At 47.4% G+C, this 13,106-nt stretch overlaps 1 protein-coding gene across 2 annotated transcripts in view; it reads right to left on the bottom strand.

Moving 5' to 3' along the window:
• map3k13 (mitogen-activated protein kinase kinase kinase 13) overlaps positions 1–13,106 on the bottom strand; it is a 31,612-nt gene that overhangs the window by 3,566 nt on the left and 14,940 nt on the right. For both annotated transcript variants that reach the window (XM_030111274.1, XM_030111275.1), the window contains 12 exons: positions 6,425–7,131; positions 4,850–5,033; positions 4,533–4,724; positions 3,688–3,846; positions 3,397–3,555; positions 3,158–3,266; positions 2,889–2,998; positions 2,664–2,780; positions 2,273–2,416; positions 1,301–2,048; positions 1,149–1,219; positions 688–979 (listed from right to left, as the gene is read on the bottom strand). In XM_030111274.1, the coding sequence (XP_029967134.1) occupies positions 688–979; positions 1,149–1,219; positions 1,301–2,048; positions 2,273–2,416; positions 2,664–2,780; positions 2,889–2,998; positions 3,158–3,266; positions 3,397–3,555; positions 3,688–3,846; positions 4,533–4,724; positions 4,850–5,033; positions 6,425–7,064 (2,925 nt within the window). In that variant the 5' untranslated portion in view covers positions 7,065–7,131. The remainder of the gene's footprint in view (positions 1–687; positions 980–1,148; positions 1,220–1,300; positions 2,049–2,272; positions 2,417–2,663; positions 2,781–2,888; positions 2,999–3,157; positions 3,267–3,396; positions 3,556–3,687; positions 3,847–4,532; positions 4,725–4,849; positions 5,034–6,424; positions 7,132–13,106) is intronic.

Genomic DNA, 13,106 nt, shown 5'->3' with positions numbered 1-13,106 from the left:
TCGTTTGTAATGTTCAAATCTCTGCATAAGAAAGACAAACGCTGAGCTCACACATCGGATCTGAATCCATAATTACGACTGAATTAAAAAACACTGCGTGCCTCCAGTTTGCTCAATTTAATGACGGATGTTTTACAACAAGTCTTTCTGAAGTTTTACAACATCGTCACGTTGAGCTAGATGCACTCGTTGCATTATTATATTGATATTTTTACTGCAAACTCAAGATTTCAACTCGCAAATGTGATTGATAGTGCAGTAGAACTTATTCACATTTCACCAATGTATCATTAAGATTCTGCTGCACAGAAGCAAGGAAAGTGTTTGGTAAATGTCTGTGTCGCAGTTTGATACTAAAGTTCAGATACGAGCGTTTACGCTCGCCTCAATGAAAATCAATAACAGAGTAAAGGAATTTGAGTCAATCAAATCAGAACAGCTATGTGCAAGTGAATGAAAGACGAGTCAAATCCTGGTCCTGAAGGCAAATGTCCTGCATATTCAGCGCGTTCCTGCTCCAGCACACAAAATTAAATGTGTGTGTCATCGTCAGGCTCTGCAGAAAGCTGAGTCACTCATTGTGTGTTGGAGCAGAGAGGACTGTGGCCCTCAGGAGCCAAAATCTGACGCCTCTCATCTACAACTTCTAAGTTCTTCGCTGCAGACGAACGAATCCACGGTCCTGACCTCGTAGCTGTGTTCGTCGGAGCACAGCTTCCCCAGCGAGATCTGCGTCTTCACCCTCCGGACGGCGCACTCCTTGTCGGAGAGGCCGTCGGACTGGGTGGAGATGTCGATGGGGATGTCCGGCGTGTGCGACAGCAGCTCGTCCAGGTGCTCCTCCTGGCTGGCGCTCAGCCTCTCCAGCGGCCCGCTGTGCGAGTGGTCGCTGGTGTTCCCCTCCTCCCCGTCCGACACCGACAGGTTCTCTGAGCTGAAGGTGGAGTAGGACTGGAAGCTGCTCATGCAGCGATGAGGTCTGTGGGGAAAAATAAAACACGATTCAGATTTTTTTATTCCGCTGTGACTGAGACTCGTCTGCATCGTGTTGTTTGGAGGTGACTTTGTGCGTTTGCCCCACATGATGTAACAGAGTTACGACACAGCCAAGGTCAAGTTTTTAAACTCCACGACTGAGTGTAGATTACCTCTGTCTCCTTGGAAACTCCACTTCACTATCCACCTCTCCCTCCTCTTCTTCGGATGACTCATCGCCTCCCTGCGAAAGAAGCAGCTGTTATTCACAGCACAGTAGTGACGGTTCGATCGCCAACGAAAACAGAGCTCCGGCTCCACTCGCCTTCCTGAGCGGTCTGATGGTGCGAGGCAGCGCCGGGGGAAGAGGGTGGGGGTTCTGGGATGCGTCGAGTTCCTGCGGCTCAGCTGTCTTGGTGGCATCTCCGTCCAGGGCGGGGTCTGCGTTGGGCTGGCCGCCCTCCTGGGTGTTGAGCAGGGAGTAGTGCGGCAGCTCCGGGTGGCTGGAGGGAGGCGGGGTCTCCTGGCAGTGCAGGCAGCCGGGGAAGGGGTGGGCCTGGCAGCAGGGACACAACGACCCGGCGCCCGCGCCCGGAACGGGGTTGGTGCCGGCGGAGGAAGTCCGCTGCCGCGTGTCTGCGTCCACGGCGGTGGAGATGAGGTCTGGGCTGGATCCGGAAACGCGGCGCTGCAGGTGGTCGGTCTGAGGGCTGCGGAGGGCAGCGGCGGGGCCGAAGTAGCGCAGGTTGTTGGCACAGTTGACCACGGCCTCCTCGCGGCCCTTCAGTGGGAGGATAGGCCCCTCGGTGGACGGTGGGAGGTGGTGGTGGTGGTGGTGGTGGTGGAACGGCGGCTCCTGGAGAGACTGGGTGTCTTCGGCCGGGCCGGCTACGGGCTTCAGCACGGCGGGGAACTCGTTGTGGCTTCCTTTGCTGTTGGCCCGGCGGTGCCGGGGCTTGCTCCGGTAGCGAGCTTTTCCGGGCGGCGTGGAGACCTTCGGGCTGGCAGACAGCGGCGAGGGCGACGGGAGGGGGTCGAGGCTGGGGATGCCGTCAGAGCGAAGCAGGTCGGGCCTGAAAGACAGGAAATACAGACAACATGAGAACAATGACTCCAGGCAGGAGTTATTCTTCTTTAATATCTTAAAAATGACTCAATTCAAATACATTGTTGTCTAAATTTTGTTATTATCTAAAGAAGTATTTACATATTGTAATGTGATTAAAAACAGCAGAGTGATAGTAAAAAATTGACGCCTCTCTGTGTAGAGTGTTTTCAGTTTTCTTATTACAGAGACCTTTTGGTGGAGGCCATCCCGGGTTTGTGGGAGATGCTTCCTTTCTTCTTGATGAGCTTCTCCACAGCGTTGGCTCGGACTATGGGTCGGACGAGGTGCCGCTTGTAGGTGCCGGGATATTTCTTCTCCACCGCCTGTTCCCTCCTGCCGAGTCAGAGTGTTGTTTATTGACGAACAGCGTTCACTTCCACAGAGTTCTGTACTTTCATTAATCAACCCTCTGGGAGATGGAAATTCGATGGACCTATATATAACTAACTAATAAACAACACCTTACTGTTTACTTATTTATCAAGAAACACACAAATGAGGGACCTCAAAAGCGTTTTATAAGACATAACTTTAAAACTGTATTGAGAATAACGGTAAAGTGTTGTTTTTATGTGCGTACTTCATGAGTTCCTTCTCTCGGACTTCCAGCTGTAGCATGATGGCACTGAGCTCCATGTACAGGTTGTTGGCTCGCTCTAGTTTTCTCTCGTAGTGCTCCCGGATGTCCAGTGCGTGCCTGACAAGATTCAAGAAATACAATCAACCGTTTGGCTCCAACACCTTAGCTTCATGTCGCAGTCAGCACTGTCTCGCATCAGTCTGCAACGTGGGTTATGTAACACACCTGAGTTCATCCCTCCTGCGTCGGATCAGCTCCTCGTCCAGCCGGTGGATGCAGGTCCCTTCGCTCTTGATCTTCTCAAAGTGCTTCTTCACCTCCTCCCTCCACTCTGCCTGTAATATTAATGAACACAGTCAGAATGATGACCGAGCGCAGCGCTGCCACAGCCTAACTATTACAAACTCAAATGGAACATGACTAAGGCGAGAAAAGACTCCTTCTGCAATGAACAAAGTGAAGATTCATGGTGCTTTTGCAGGCGTGGTTCATACCTGAGACTTGAAGTACGTCTCCTGAGGGGCTCCCAGAACATCAGCGGAGGCGATGTCTAGATGCAGGAGAATCTGTCGAAATGACGGCCTGTTCCTGGGCTTTCCCTGCCTGGATGCAATAAATAATAAGCCACAGAAGATAGATGTGGTGAGAACAAGAGTATTTTAACTGTGAGCATGGTTAGGATTCAACTTAGAATGGAAAAAACAATGAATGTTTCTATAGGACCCATGCTCACCACGTCTGCTTCATCAGGATTTTGAAGCCGTCCGGGCAGGTGGAGGGGACGGGAAGGTGAAGGCTGTTGCTGCCAACGCCCCAAATGATGGCGGAGGAGTCCACGTCTTTGTAGGGAATCTCTCCAGTGAGTAATTCCCATAACACCACTCCAAATGACCTGCGACAAACAAGTGCAAACATCACTATCATCCTCCCAAGAACTGGCTTTTACCAGTGCTACACCATGTATCCTGTGACAAACATTTCTAAGTCATACATTCCTTCAAGCATGTGAGTTGTTGCTACTCACCAAATGTCTACTTTTTCCGACACAGGCTCATTTCTTATTACTTCTGGGGCCATCCACGCCACCGTACCCGCAAATGACATCTTTGTGCTTTTGTCGCTGAGCTCTTTGGACGTTCCAAAGTCAGAGATTTTCACAGTGTCGTTGTGGGTGACCAGAACGCTGAAAAACACAGAAATAGAAAAGTTATCATCAAGGTCGGACTGATAAAGTGGATCGCAGCCTAATGTCAGGCAAACATTAGGAGGTGAGCTGACCGGGTTAAAGTTTTTCCTGAAACGTTCTTTCAGAGCACTTGGAAATCAATCTTTACGGAAGCACATTTCTGCGTCTGAATCATCCCCATTAGCCAAATGAGGCTGACCTTTCCAGCACATTCAGCCCGCTGTCATTCTGCTGACTAATACAGTGTTGGGCCGCGCTGCAGCATGACGATATCGATCAGAGAAAGCAGAGGACGAAGCGGATGAGCAGAACAAGGCCGAACACTCTGTCTTGCTCTTAAATTAAGCTTTTATTAATTCTCAAAATGGCACTTCAGTAAATGTCAGTGACGGATTAATTGCTGTTGCTGTGGCAGCGTGAAAGCTTGAATTTGCTGATAAACCAGAAAAAAAAAACCTCTCTTGCCACATAAATCAGGAGGAAATAAAGTCTTCAATATTCGACGTAAAGCAAATTCTTCATTTTGTCTGTATTATTCTCATCATAGCTGCAAGCGATGTTTCTGCTTCAACTACCTTTCAAGGTGACACAAATGTTGCCTACAGAAGAAGTGAGAATGAAAAAGATCCAGGTAAAGTCTGTGAGAGTCTCGTCTCGTGACAACAGAAGGATAAGATCCTCACTTGGGTGACTTCAGGTCTCTGTGGATGATCTTGTGCAGGTGCAGGTAGTTCATGCCGCTGGCGATGCCTGAGGCCCAGTCCACCAGCAGCCTGGGTGTCACCTTCCTCCCTGCCCTCAGCACCTCGTACAGCTGCCCCTGGGCACAGTACTCCATGATGATGCAGTAACAGGGCGCCTGCGTGCACACACCCCTGGAAAGATGGAGAGAGGAAAAAAAGAAAAAGGAAATGAGTTTGAGTGACACAAGTTCAGAATTCGTCAAAGAGGAATCTGCCAGAGCTCCATAAACTGAAAATAATTCAATGGTTAGACTCACTTGAAGCTGATAATGTTGGGATGTTTGAGTTTCCGCAGGTGTTTAATATCCGTCTCCTTCTGCTCTCGTACTTTCTTGATGGCCACCTCCTCAGAGCGAAACTTCCCCAAGAAGACCGCTCCCTGCGCGCCGCTGCCAAGCCACTGCAGCTCTGAAATCTCCTCAAAGGGAACCTCCCACATGTCTGGAAATCAAGTAAATAACCATTACACGGTCTGCTTTTACACCTGCAGGAAAACTTAAACTGTGTGTGTGTGTGTGTGTGTGTGTGTGTGTGTGTGTGTGTGTGTGTGTGTGTGTGTGTGTGTGTGTGTGTGTGTGTGTGTGTGTGTGTGTGTGTGAAGGAGATCAGAACTCCCAGGTCCTGCTCAGTTCAGATAGTTTTCTTTAGAGTTTAAAAATAATTCAAGTACAAATGAAACTTCATTTTCATTTTAATCCTTCAAGTTGAAAGAAGCATTTTAACTTTCCCCTCCCTATATACTGAGCTGCAGGTTTTTGACTTATCAAGGCTGTTATTCACATCACTGCCCTCATCTACTGATTTTTTTTTTTTTAAGCAGCGGACGACGGTACAGTTCTGCGGCTTAGTGACCACTGGCTGGGTAATGATGCTCATGATGCAATGTGGGATACTTAAATGGTAAAAACACAACTATACTCTAAATAACAATATAGAACAGCAAAATATGAATGATGCAAATGTTGGGAGATTCAACACAGCAGTCAGAATTGGCTCAATGTACAGGATCCACTGTCAAACTGCTGCTGTGTTTCATTTAAATGATGTATGTTTGAAAAAAACAAACATTAAAGCTGTATTCAAACCATTATGACTGAAGTGTTTGAGGAGTAAATGCACGCTGAAGGATCGTCTGTTAAACTACCAGGGAATAAGTCTGTTTGCTTTCTTGCCATAAGATGAAGGTGAACAAGACTCCCTGCAAAGGGGAAAAGATGTTGCTGAACTAGCTAAATGTGAACTGTTTATTTTTTTTTTTTCAAAAATACATTAATAGTTAAACCCTCACCTCATCATATCAGGGCATGAACTCACAGCTACAGATTTGAGACCCAACAAAAACAAGCCGCAAATAAATACTGGCGATTATATTACTGAGCTACACGGAACGAAAATAAACCTGGAGCTTTGTGGACGAAGCTATAAACGTCTCAGATGGTCGGTGAGTCAAATGCAGCTCCATCCTGGTTATGTGGTTTTGGAGGCTGAAACCTCTGGCTCTCTGCAGGACCCGGCCCTGCTCTGCCTGACCTCCGCTCGGGTGCCGTAGCCCTCGCTCCAGCCCGTGCAGGCGGGCCTGCAGCAAGGTGAACCTACCTTCACCATGACCTCGATTCAAGCCGACAGCTGTGCAGCTTAACCCACAACTCCAACTAGCCAACTGAAACTAGGCTATTCAATTACGGTTTCATTAGAGGGGGGAAAAAAAAAAAACCAGGACGGGGATCTTTGGTTTGTTTCTCAGAAGTCTAACAGAGAGAAGTTTGTTTTAATTTAATAGGATTTAGTTTGCTGAAATGATGCTAAAGAGAGCGGTGGAGCTCGGAGCGTACCTTGCTGCTGCAGCTTGTATTCTGTGGAGTAAGTCTTCCCTATGATGTTCCAGACGGGGCGGAGACAGCCGAAAAGCCCTTCTAGGAAGCCCCCGGACCCAGGCCCCGCTCTCTGGAAGTGCAGCTTGATGTCGTCGGGGTGGTGCGGGTGGTTCGGCCTCCCCTCTCCGGTGTGGTCCCCTGGACAGTCGCCCTCTCCCCCCTGATCGTCCATGCCGCTGCCGCAGCCGTGCTCGCAGGACGCCGGCGACACGGCCTCCTCGTGGTCCTGCTCCTGCAGCTGCAGCACGCTGTTGTCGAAGTTCCCGCCCTCGCTTCGGGTCGAGTCCACGCTCAGCGCTGTGTTGGGCGGGCTGATGCCCCCCAGCACCGAGTCCTCGTCCTGCGCTGGCGTCTGCAGCATCTGCAGCGGAACGGCAAGGTGCGTGGGCGGCGCCAGGTCCGTGATGATCTGAGGTGGCAGGCTGGAAAGAGGGGCCTGGGGAGGCTGGGTCTGGGAGCCGGGCGAGTTGGATTTCTTCATGGCGTCCCCGACAACGGTGAGCTTCAGCTCCTCCTTCAGTTTGCCCACCAGCAGACTAGGGCATGAAGTCCACGAGAGCACCTCGGGGGAGCTGCCCATGGTGTCGTGCATGTGCATCAGCTGCCCAGTGCCGACCAGCAGGATCTGTCCTAACACACTGGTGTGCCTGAACGCTGAAAATCACCTTTAGAGAAGAGAGACGGACAGAAAAAGAAGAGAAGGGGAAGGTTACTTATAATATGAAGTGTAAAAAAAAACAAACTGACATTTAGATCACTGGTAAACATGAAAATTGACTGAATCCCTGAAAGGGAAAGTGAGCACGAATATTAATACCGATTATTTTTTGCTCGGGAGTACACGAGAAAAACATGAAAGAGTTCAAAACCAGTGATTTACTGAAAAAAATTGGAAAATGAAGTCACATTAAAGCAGCTCTGGAAACTTACGGGAAATGGTTGTAGTGAACCAATCACTCCCACGCACACACAGGCTTTTCTATGATCTCGGTTCAGCAGTAACAGTACGGAAGGGATTAAAGGTCTTGCTGTGTATTAGGACCGCTGAGAGCAAGACATCTGGCACACACGGCCCGTTTTCACTGCTAAACCAGCAGCGGCAGCCAAATCCACCACACATCCACGAAGCTTGCTCGCAAAAATCGCCAGAACCAGAACCGTCACCTTATCTGGCTTCATAATTAGAGTTACACAAGACGCTAACCTGGGTTAAGAAAAGGACACTTTTCATCCAGCGATAAATCAAGGCAGCAGCAGAAGGAAAATCCTCAATTCCAGCACAATTATTTTGAGATCATGGTAGATTTAGGCTGTAGGATATTTTACAGTGTAGAGGAAAAGAGCAGGACTGTGTTTGATTAATACAGAAAATTATCTACACAGTCCAGAATATGCATTTGAGCACAACGTGTGACAATAAATTCAGAAAAAAAAAAAAGATAGATATGAAAAGGAGTTCAACCAAGCGGGCTTTTCAGAACTATAAACTACAAAACAGGCTTTTTTTGTTTGTTTTTTGTAATCAGTGAATGAAAGCAGCTCAGATGTCTTTGAAGTACAACACTGATAAAAATGACATCAAGAGGTCTAAGTGCAGGTCTTTTTATAGGCCTTTGAAATGAGTCACGACAAACAGCAAAGCGCGGACAGTTCGAGACCACTGAACGGAAAAACCTGGAGCATGTTGGGCCAAATGTGAGGCCTGAACCTAAACGCTCAAGGACAGAAGTGGGATTTCAAGGTCGAGGAGGGCTGCTCTCCTGCATGCTTCAGCTGTGAGGACGAGTATGACTGCAATGAACTCTCCTGTTATTCGGCTGTCTTCAGAGCCACACAGTGACATGGCTTCAGAGCATCAGGGCAGAACATCGGACAGAAGAAGTGGGCTTGAGGTCTGAGGTTTGACTCAAACTGCAGAAACTAGGAAAGCATTTGACCACTATAACAATTTCCATGTGTGCACTATTGATCTGAGTTGATGTGCTGGTAGTAGAAAAGCAAAAATATGCAGAAGCAGCACAAAACTATCAAGTTTCTTAAAGGTTAAAGTGTGAAAATGTTTTTCTTTTTTTTTTTTTTTTTTTTTCTACAAGCTGTTGTTTGCTCCAGAATTCAGTCAAACACGAGGGACCAAGACAAGTGTTAGGGAATATTTTTCAGGCTTGGAACAAACCACATTTGACCCCGGCATTAATATCCTGTCCTATCCATGTCGTCGTTTAAATTAACTGAAAACTGTAACCCACATAAACTTCAATTGCAGTTTGCTTTATTATGATATCTTATGTCAAACTGCTCTGGCAGCAGTTGTTTTTCTCCATACAAAGATTATATAATACCAAAGATAAGCGACGCTACGTGTGCCAGTCTGTCCTTCGCATGTCCCTGAGCCAGATGTGTGTGTGTGTGTGTGTGTGTGTGTGTGTGTGTGTGTGTGTGTGTGTGTGTGTGTGTGTGTGTGTGTGTGTGTGTGTGTGTGTTGCGTTGTTGTACAACACTGTGTGCCGCTGTGTCTTCCTCCAACCCCGTCACTGGGAGTTGAAAATGGTCAAATCCTCCTTGCTAAGGCTGTAATTTGTTTCAAGTGTAGCACCACTGTGTTTTCAGACAACCAGATGGTCACTTATCCGCAGCCCGACTGCGCCTGTTTACCAATCCTGGCAAAAAAGCAGTGAATCAACTGCCGAGTGAGTGACACTTCAGTTTTCTCTCTTCCCCTCCTCTAAACCCGCGAGGACTCAACCCTCATGAATCCAATCAAGTTTCAGGGGCGAGTGGAAAACGGAGAGGAGCCGCACACTGTACGCCGTGTATGATCACAAACACGAGGAGGTCAGAGTCCAGGAGGGCGGAGACGCGGCGGTAAACGGCGAGCTGTGTTACGTGGAAGCTTCCCGGAGGTGAGAGGACGGTCACCCAGTCCAATAGAGACAGACTTTGGTTGAGTTCCCCTCCACAGGCAGCAGAGGCACGGACACACAAGTCTGCTTGGCACAGGTCAAAGTCCAAAAATCTCTCTGCTGCAGATAAGTCTGCAGTTGAACTGCGGCGTGAACCTGGATGCAAGTTACAAACTATCATGAACTTCTTTCAATATGCAAAAGTTGAATAAAATTCCCACAATGTAATTAATTTTTTCTACTAATCTAAAAAAAGTTGCTTTTTTTTTATAGTCAGCAAGCAAACAGTAGATGTACTCGAGTACACATCTTCAGTGCTCGTTCCACCTCTGTCTAAATGTCATCCATCTCAGTCCGCTGGCTCTTGCGGGTGCCGCTCGCATGTTTGTGCAAAGGCATACGCCGTATCTGTGTGTATCTACCGGGGGGGTAACCTGAGCGCTGTGAGAGCGCGCTGGATGCCAGGAGCTCATCTATAATGCAGGCATGTCTCTAAGCAGGCTGCTGAGAGTGCAGGGGAAGGAGAGAACGCTCTCTCAGGTATCCAATAAATCCGTCCCGTCCAAAGCAGAGACAAATGAGCTGTGCGAGTAAGAAGCCGGCGCTGTAATTCCACCTCGCCAACGATTCTCAGAGCAAGGCCTTCTGACGTGGGCTGCAGTGGGTGGATGTGGTCGGATGGATGGGAGCGCACGCACATAAAAACTCACACCATGCATCCTATGTAACCACAACTGAGCTGCCGTATTGATGCTATTATATTACTCGCACAATGACCACAAATAACTACAAATACACTTTACCTTTCAAACTTTTCAAAGAATCTTTTAAAATTCAGACTTTAGACTATTAGATTATTTTCTGCACTGCAGAAAGTTCACATCTTATGAGTGTTTTGTTGTAATTTTCCAGACTAAATATCTCATCACACAATTGACAATTCAGACAAATTTAACGAAGAGTGACTTCAACGCACAAGTCAAACTATTTGCAGTTTTTAAAAAAAAATGAAACCGAAAGAAATTAAATATGCTTTAACATCAATATTCACAGTCAAAACAATACCTCTGTTTACACATCTGAAGCTATTATAGATCGTTGTAAGTTAGTCACTGAATGAATGAAAGTTTTTTTCATTTCATGTATCTAATTTTATTGGGTAATAAAGCCAAACTTCAGAGGGACACATGCACTGCAAATGGTCCTGAATATCTGAATATATTATTTGAAATGTTTTTTTTTTTTTCTTAAATCAGCTCTCAAGATAAAATCACAAAGGGGGATTTTGACTTTTCACTGACAATGCTAACCAGAAACCGACCTTTGGCTCTTGTCCATTAATCTCTAATGGAAGATCTCTATAGCTATAGAATCTCATGAATAATGTCTGCGCTTCGTCAAGAGGGACCCGTGGTTTCATTTACGCAGTCATTTATTTACAGGACTTTCCGAAAGTGATTGTGAAAGGAGAAAAGGACACACTGACCGTCTCTGGGAGGGTGGGTAAAAAAAAAAAAAAAAAAAGTATTTGCTCAAAGTGTTTATTCCTGCAGAGGAGGACACTATGCCGATATTTAGCAAAATGAAGAAAGAGAGAGTGAGAAAGGGAGAAAAGGAGGGAGAGAAATTATCAAGGGCTGATCCTTTAATCCCCCTACAGGGCCCTGGAGACATGCTTGTACAAACACAGACCCTATTCAGCCTCCCCCCTCCATTTATCCTCTGCATACTTCCTTTCCTGTGTTGCCTCACCAAAGGCAACCTGATGTCAATAGCAAATAACATAACGCATTAGGATGTGTGTATTTTTAGCATATAGATATTGTACATACTTATGGGCGAGGGGCAGCGTTATCAGAGAGAGGCCTCATTGCAATTGTTATTACAGCAGTGTGTGTGTGTGTGTAGCAGCTGGTGATGTAGGGAGATCAGGTTCAGGACACACACACACACACACACACACACACAAAAGCATGCGCACACATGCCCAGGGCGTGTCTGGCAAGATCCAATAATCCCACTACTCCCAGCAATCCACTGGGGACGGCGGGTTTTCAGTCACTCAGCGATCAGCGTGTGAGCTGTTCAGGAGGCGCTTCGGCAAAACTGTACCTCCATAAAAAAAAGCAGCTGGAACATTCACAGCATCAAAGAAGTTTCTCCGTTACTGTACAAACCGAGAGAGACGTGCACCGTGCGTTGGATCTCGCTCTAACAAACAACGGGAGGGAGAATGGCGATCGCCTGCGTCTCCTCCACTGGGCTCCTCATTAGGAGGAGTCCTGCTGGGACCCACGGGGGGAGGCTCCTTTCAGGTGACAGCTGCGCCACCAACAAAGAACCAATTTAGTCCGTACCCCACCTCATCACTCGCACGTTACCATGTCAACACAGCATCCGTCCTGACCTTATGCTCGCAGTCACTCTCAATCTCATCCGACACTCAGGTTTTTGAAGGGGGCCGAAAAGCCTGGAGGCCAACAGAGGGGGTGTGTTTAACTTTCTGCTGTGTGAAAACGCCAAAAAATTGTTAAAAAGATTTTATTTACTGAGCAGTAACTAAGGTTGAAGAGTCATTCCACACATGACTCCACACCTGCCCAGCATTGTTAGAAAAAAAAAACACACACACTTTCACACAATCTCCACATCATGTGGGTTTCAGGGAAGAGAGGTAAATACCTGCTCCAGCACATTTCTTATGCTCTCATGAGACAAAGTGTAAGACAGATGGTGAGAGCAGCGCTGGTCTCCACCCAGCATGTGATGGTGCGTTCTGTCCGAGCTGACCGGGTGAACTCTGATATCTGCGCCGCTTTCCCTCTCCCGAGCAGACTATGGACTTCAGATGTGAGAACAAACAATGTTATGAAACAAATCTGGAAAAACACACGTCTCACACAGATTTGCCACAAAACAGCTTGCTGACATCAGATGGAGAAATCTTAGGAATGCTACGCTGCCAGCAGAACTGCTCCGTCCTGGTTTGATTGTCGGGATGTGGGAAGACGTCTAAATCGGCTTTCCCTCTATCACGGCCCTGAGTCGCGCCAGAGGGGGTCGGACGGGCTGCTGAAGGTGGGTGAAAGTAACAATCTGCTGGTGTGGGGGCCGCAGCGCAGGGGGGAAAATAAACAAATTCTGGCACAGCGTTCAGTCGTCTGCCATCACATGGCTGACATTTCCAGCTAATCCTTCTTTATACATATTTTGATTCCCTCTGGTGACTCACCTGACTGACTCTAAAAAAAATAACGCGGGATTGGCTGGACAGAAAGCAGACCTGGCGTTGCTGGGCAAACAGGAACAAGGTCAGGGCTGCGGCCGAAGCTGCGGGGAAAGTGCCAGGTGGGATCATTTGGAATGTGGCTGTTCTGTTGCGAGTGCTGAATTTGTCTTCGGGAGGTGCGGTGCAAGAATGAAACCATCAGGACGAGCTGACGGAGGAGACGAGCAAAGACGGCACAACGACAAACACATGTCACCTTATTTAATAACGGGTTTATCTTATCTTAATATTGGTTTTGCCAAAAGGTTCACTGGTATTCTGCAGGTAGCGCAACACTGCAAATGGAGTTTGTAAAAAGTGTAAAGTGAGAGGAACTCCCATCACCTCAGTTTTAGCACGTCTTCAATGGATGCCTTTATTTCTAGTGCCTGAGTAAATGTTTATATATCTCAAACCAAGTTCATCAAACTGTTGTTTTCATTTTATATAAAAGCCCTCTGAGCTGCGCTTT

This window comes from Salarias fasciatus, chromosome 16 (genome assembly GCF_902148845.1).
Source record: "Salarias fasciatus chromosome 16, fSalaFa1.1, whole genome shotgun sequence".
NCBI lineage: Eukaryota > Metazoa > Chordata > Actinopteri > Blenniiformes > Blenniidae > Salarias > Salarias fasciatus.
The sequence above is the reverse complement of the archived record's forward strand: the minus strand, read 5'-3'. Positions and strand labels throughout refer to the sequence as shown.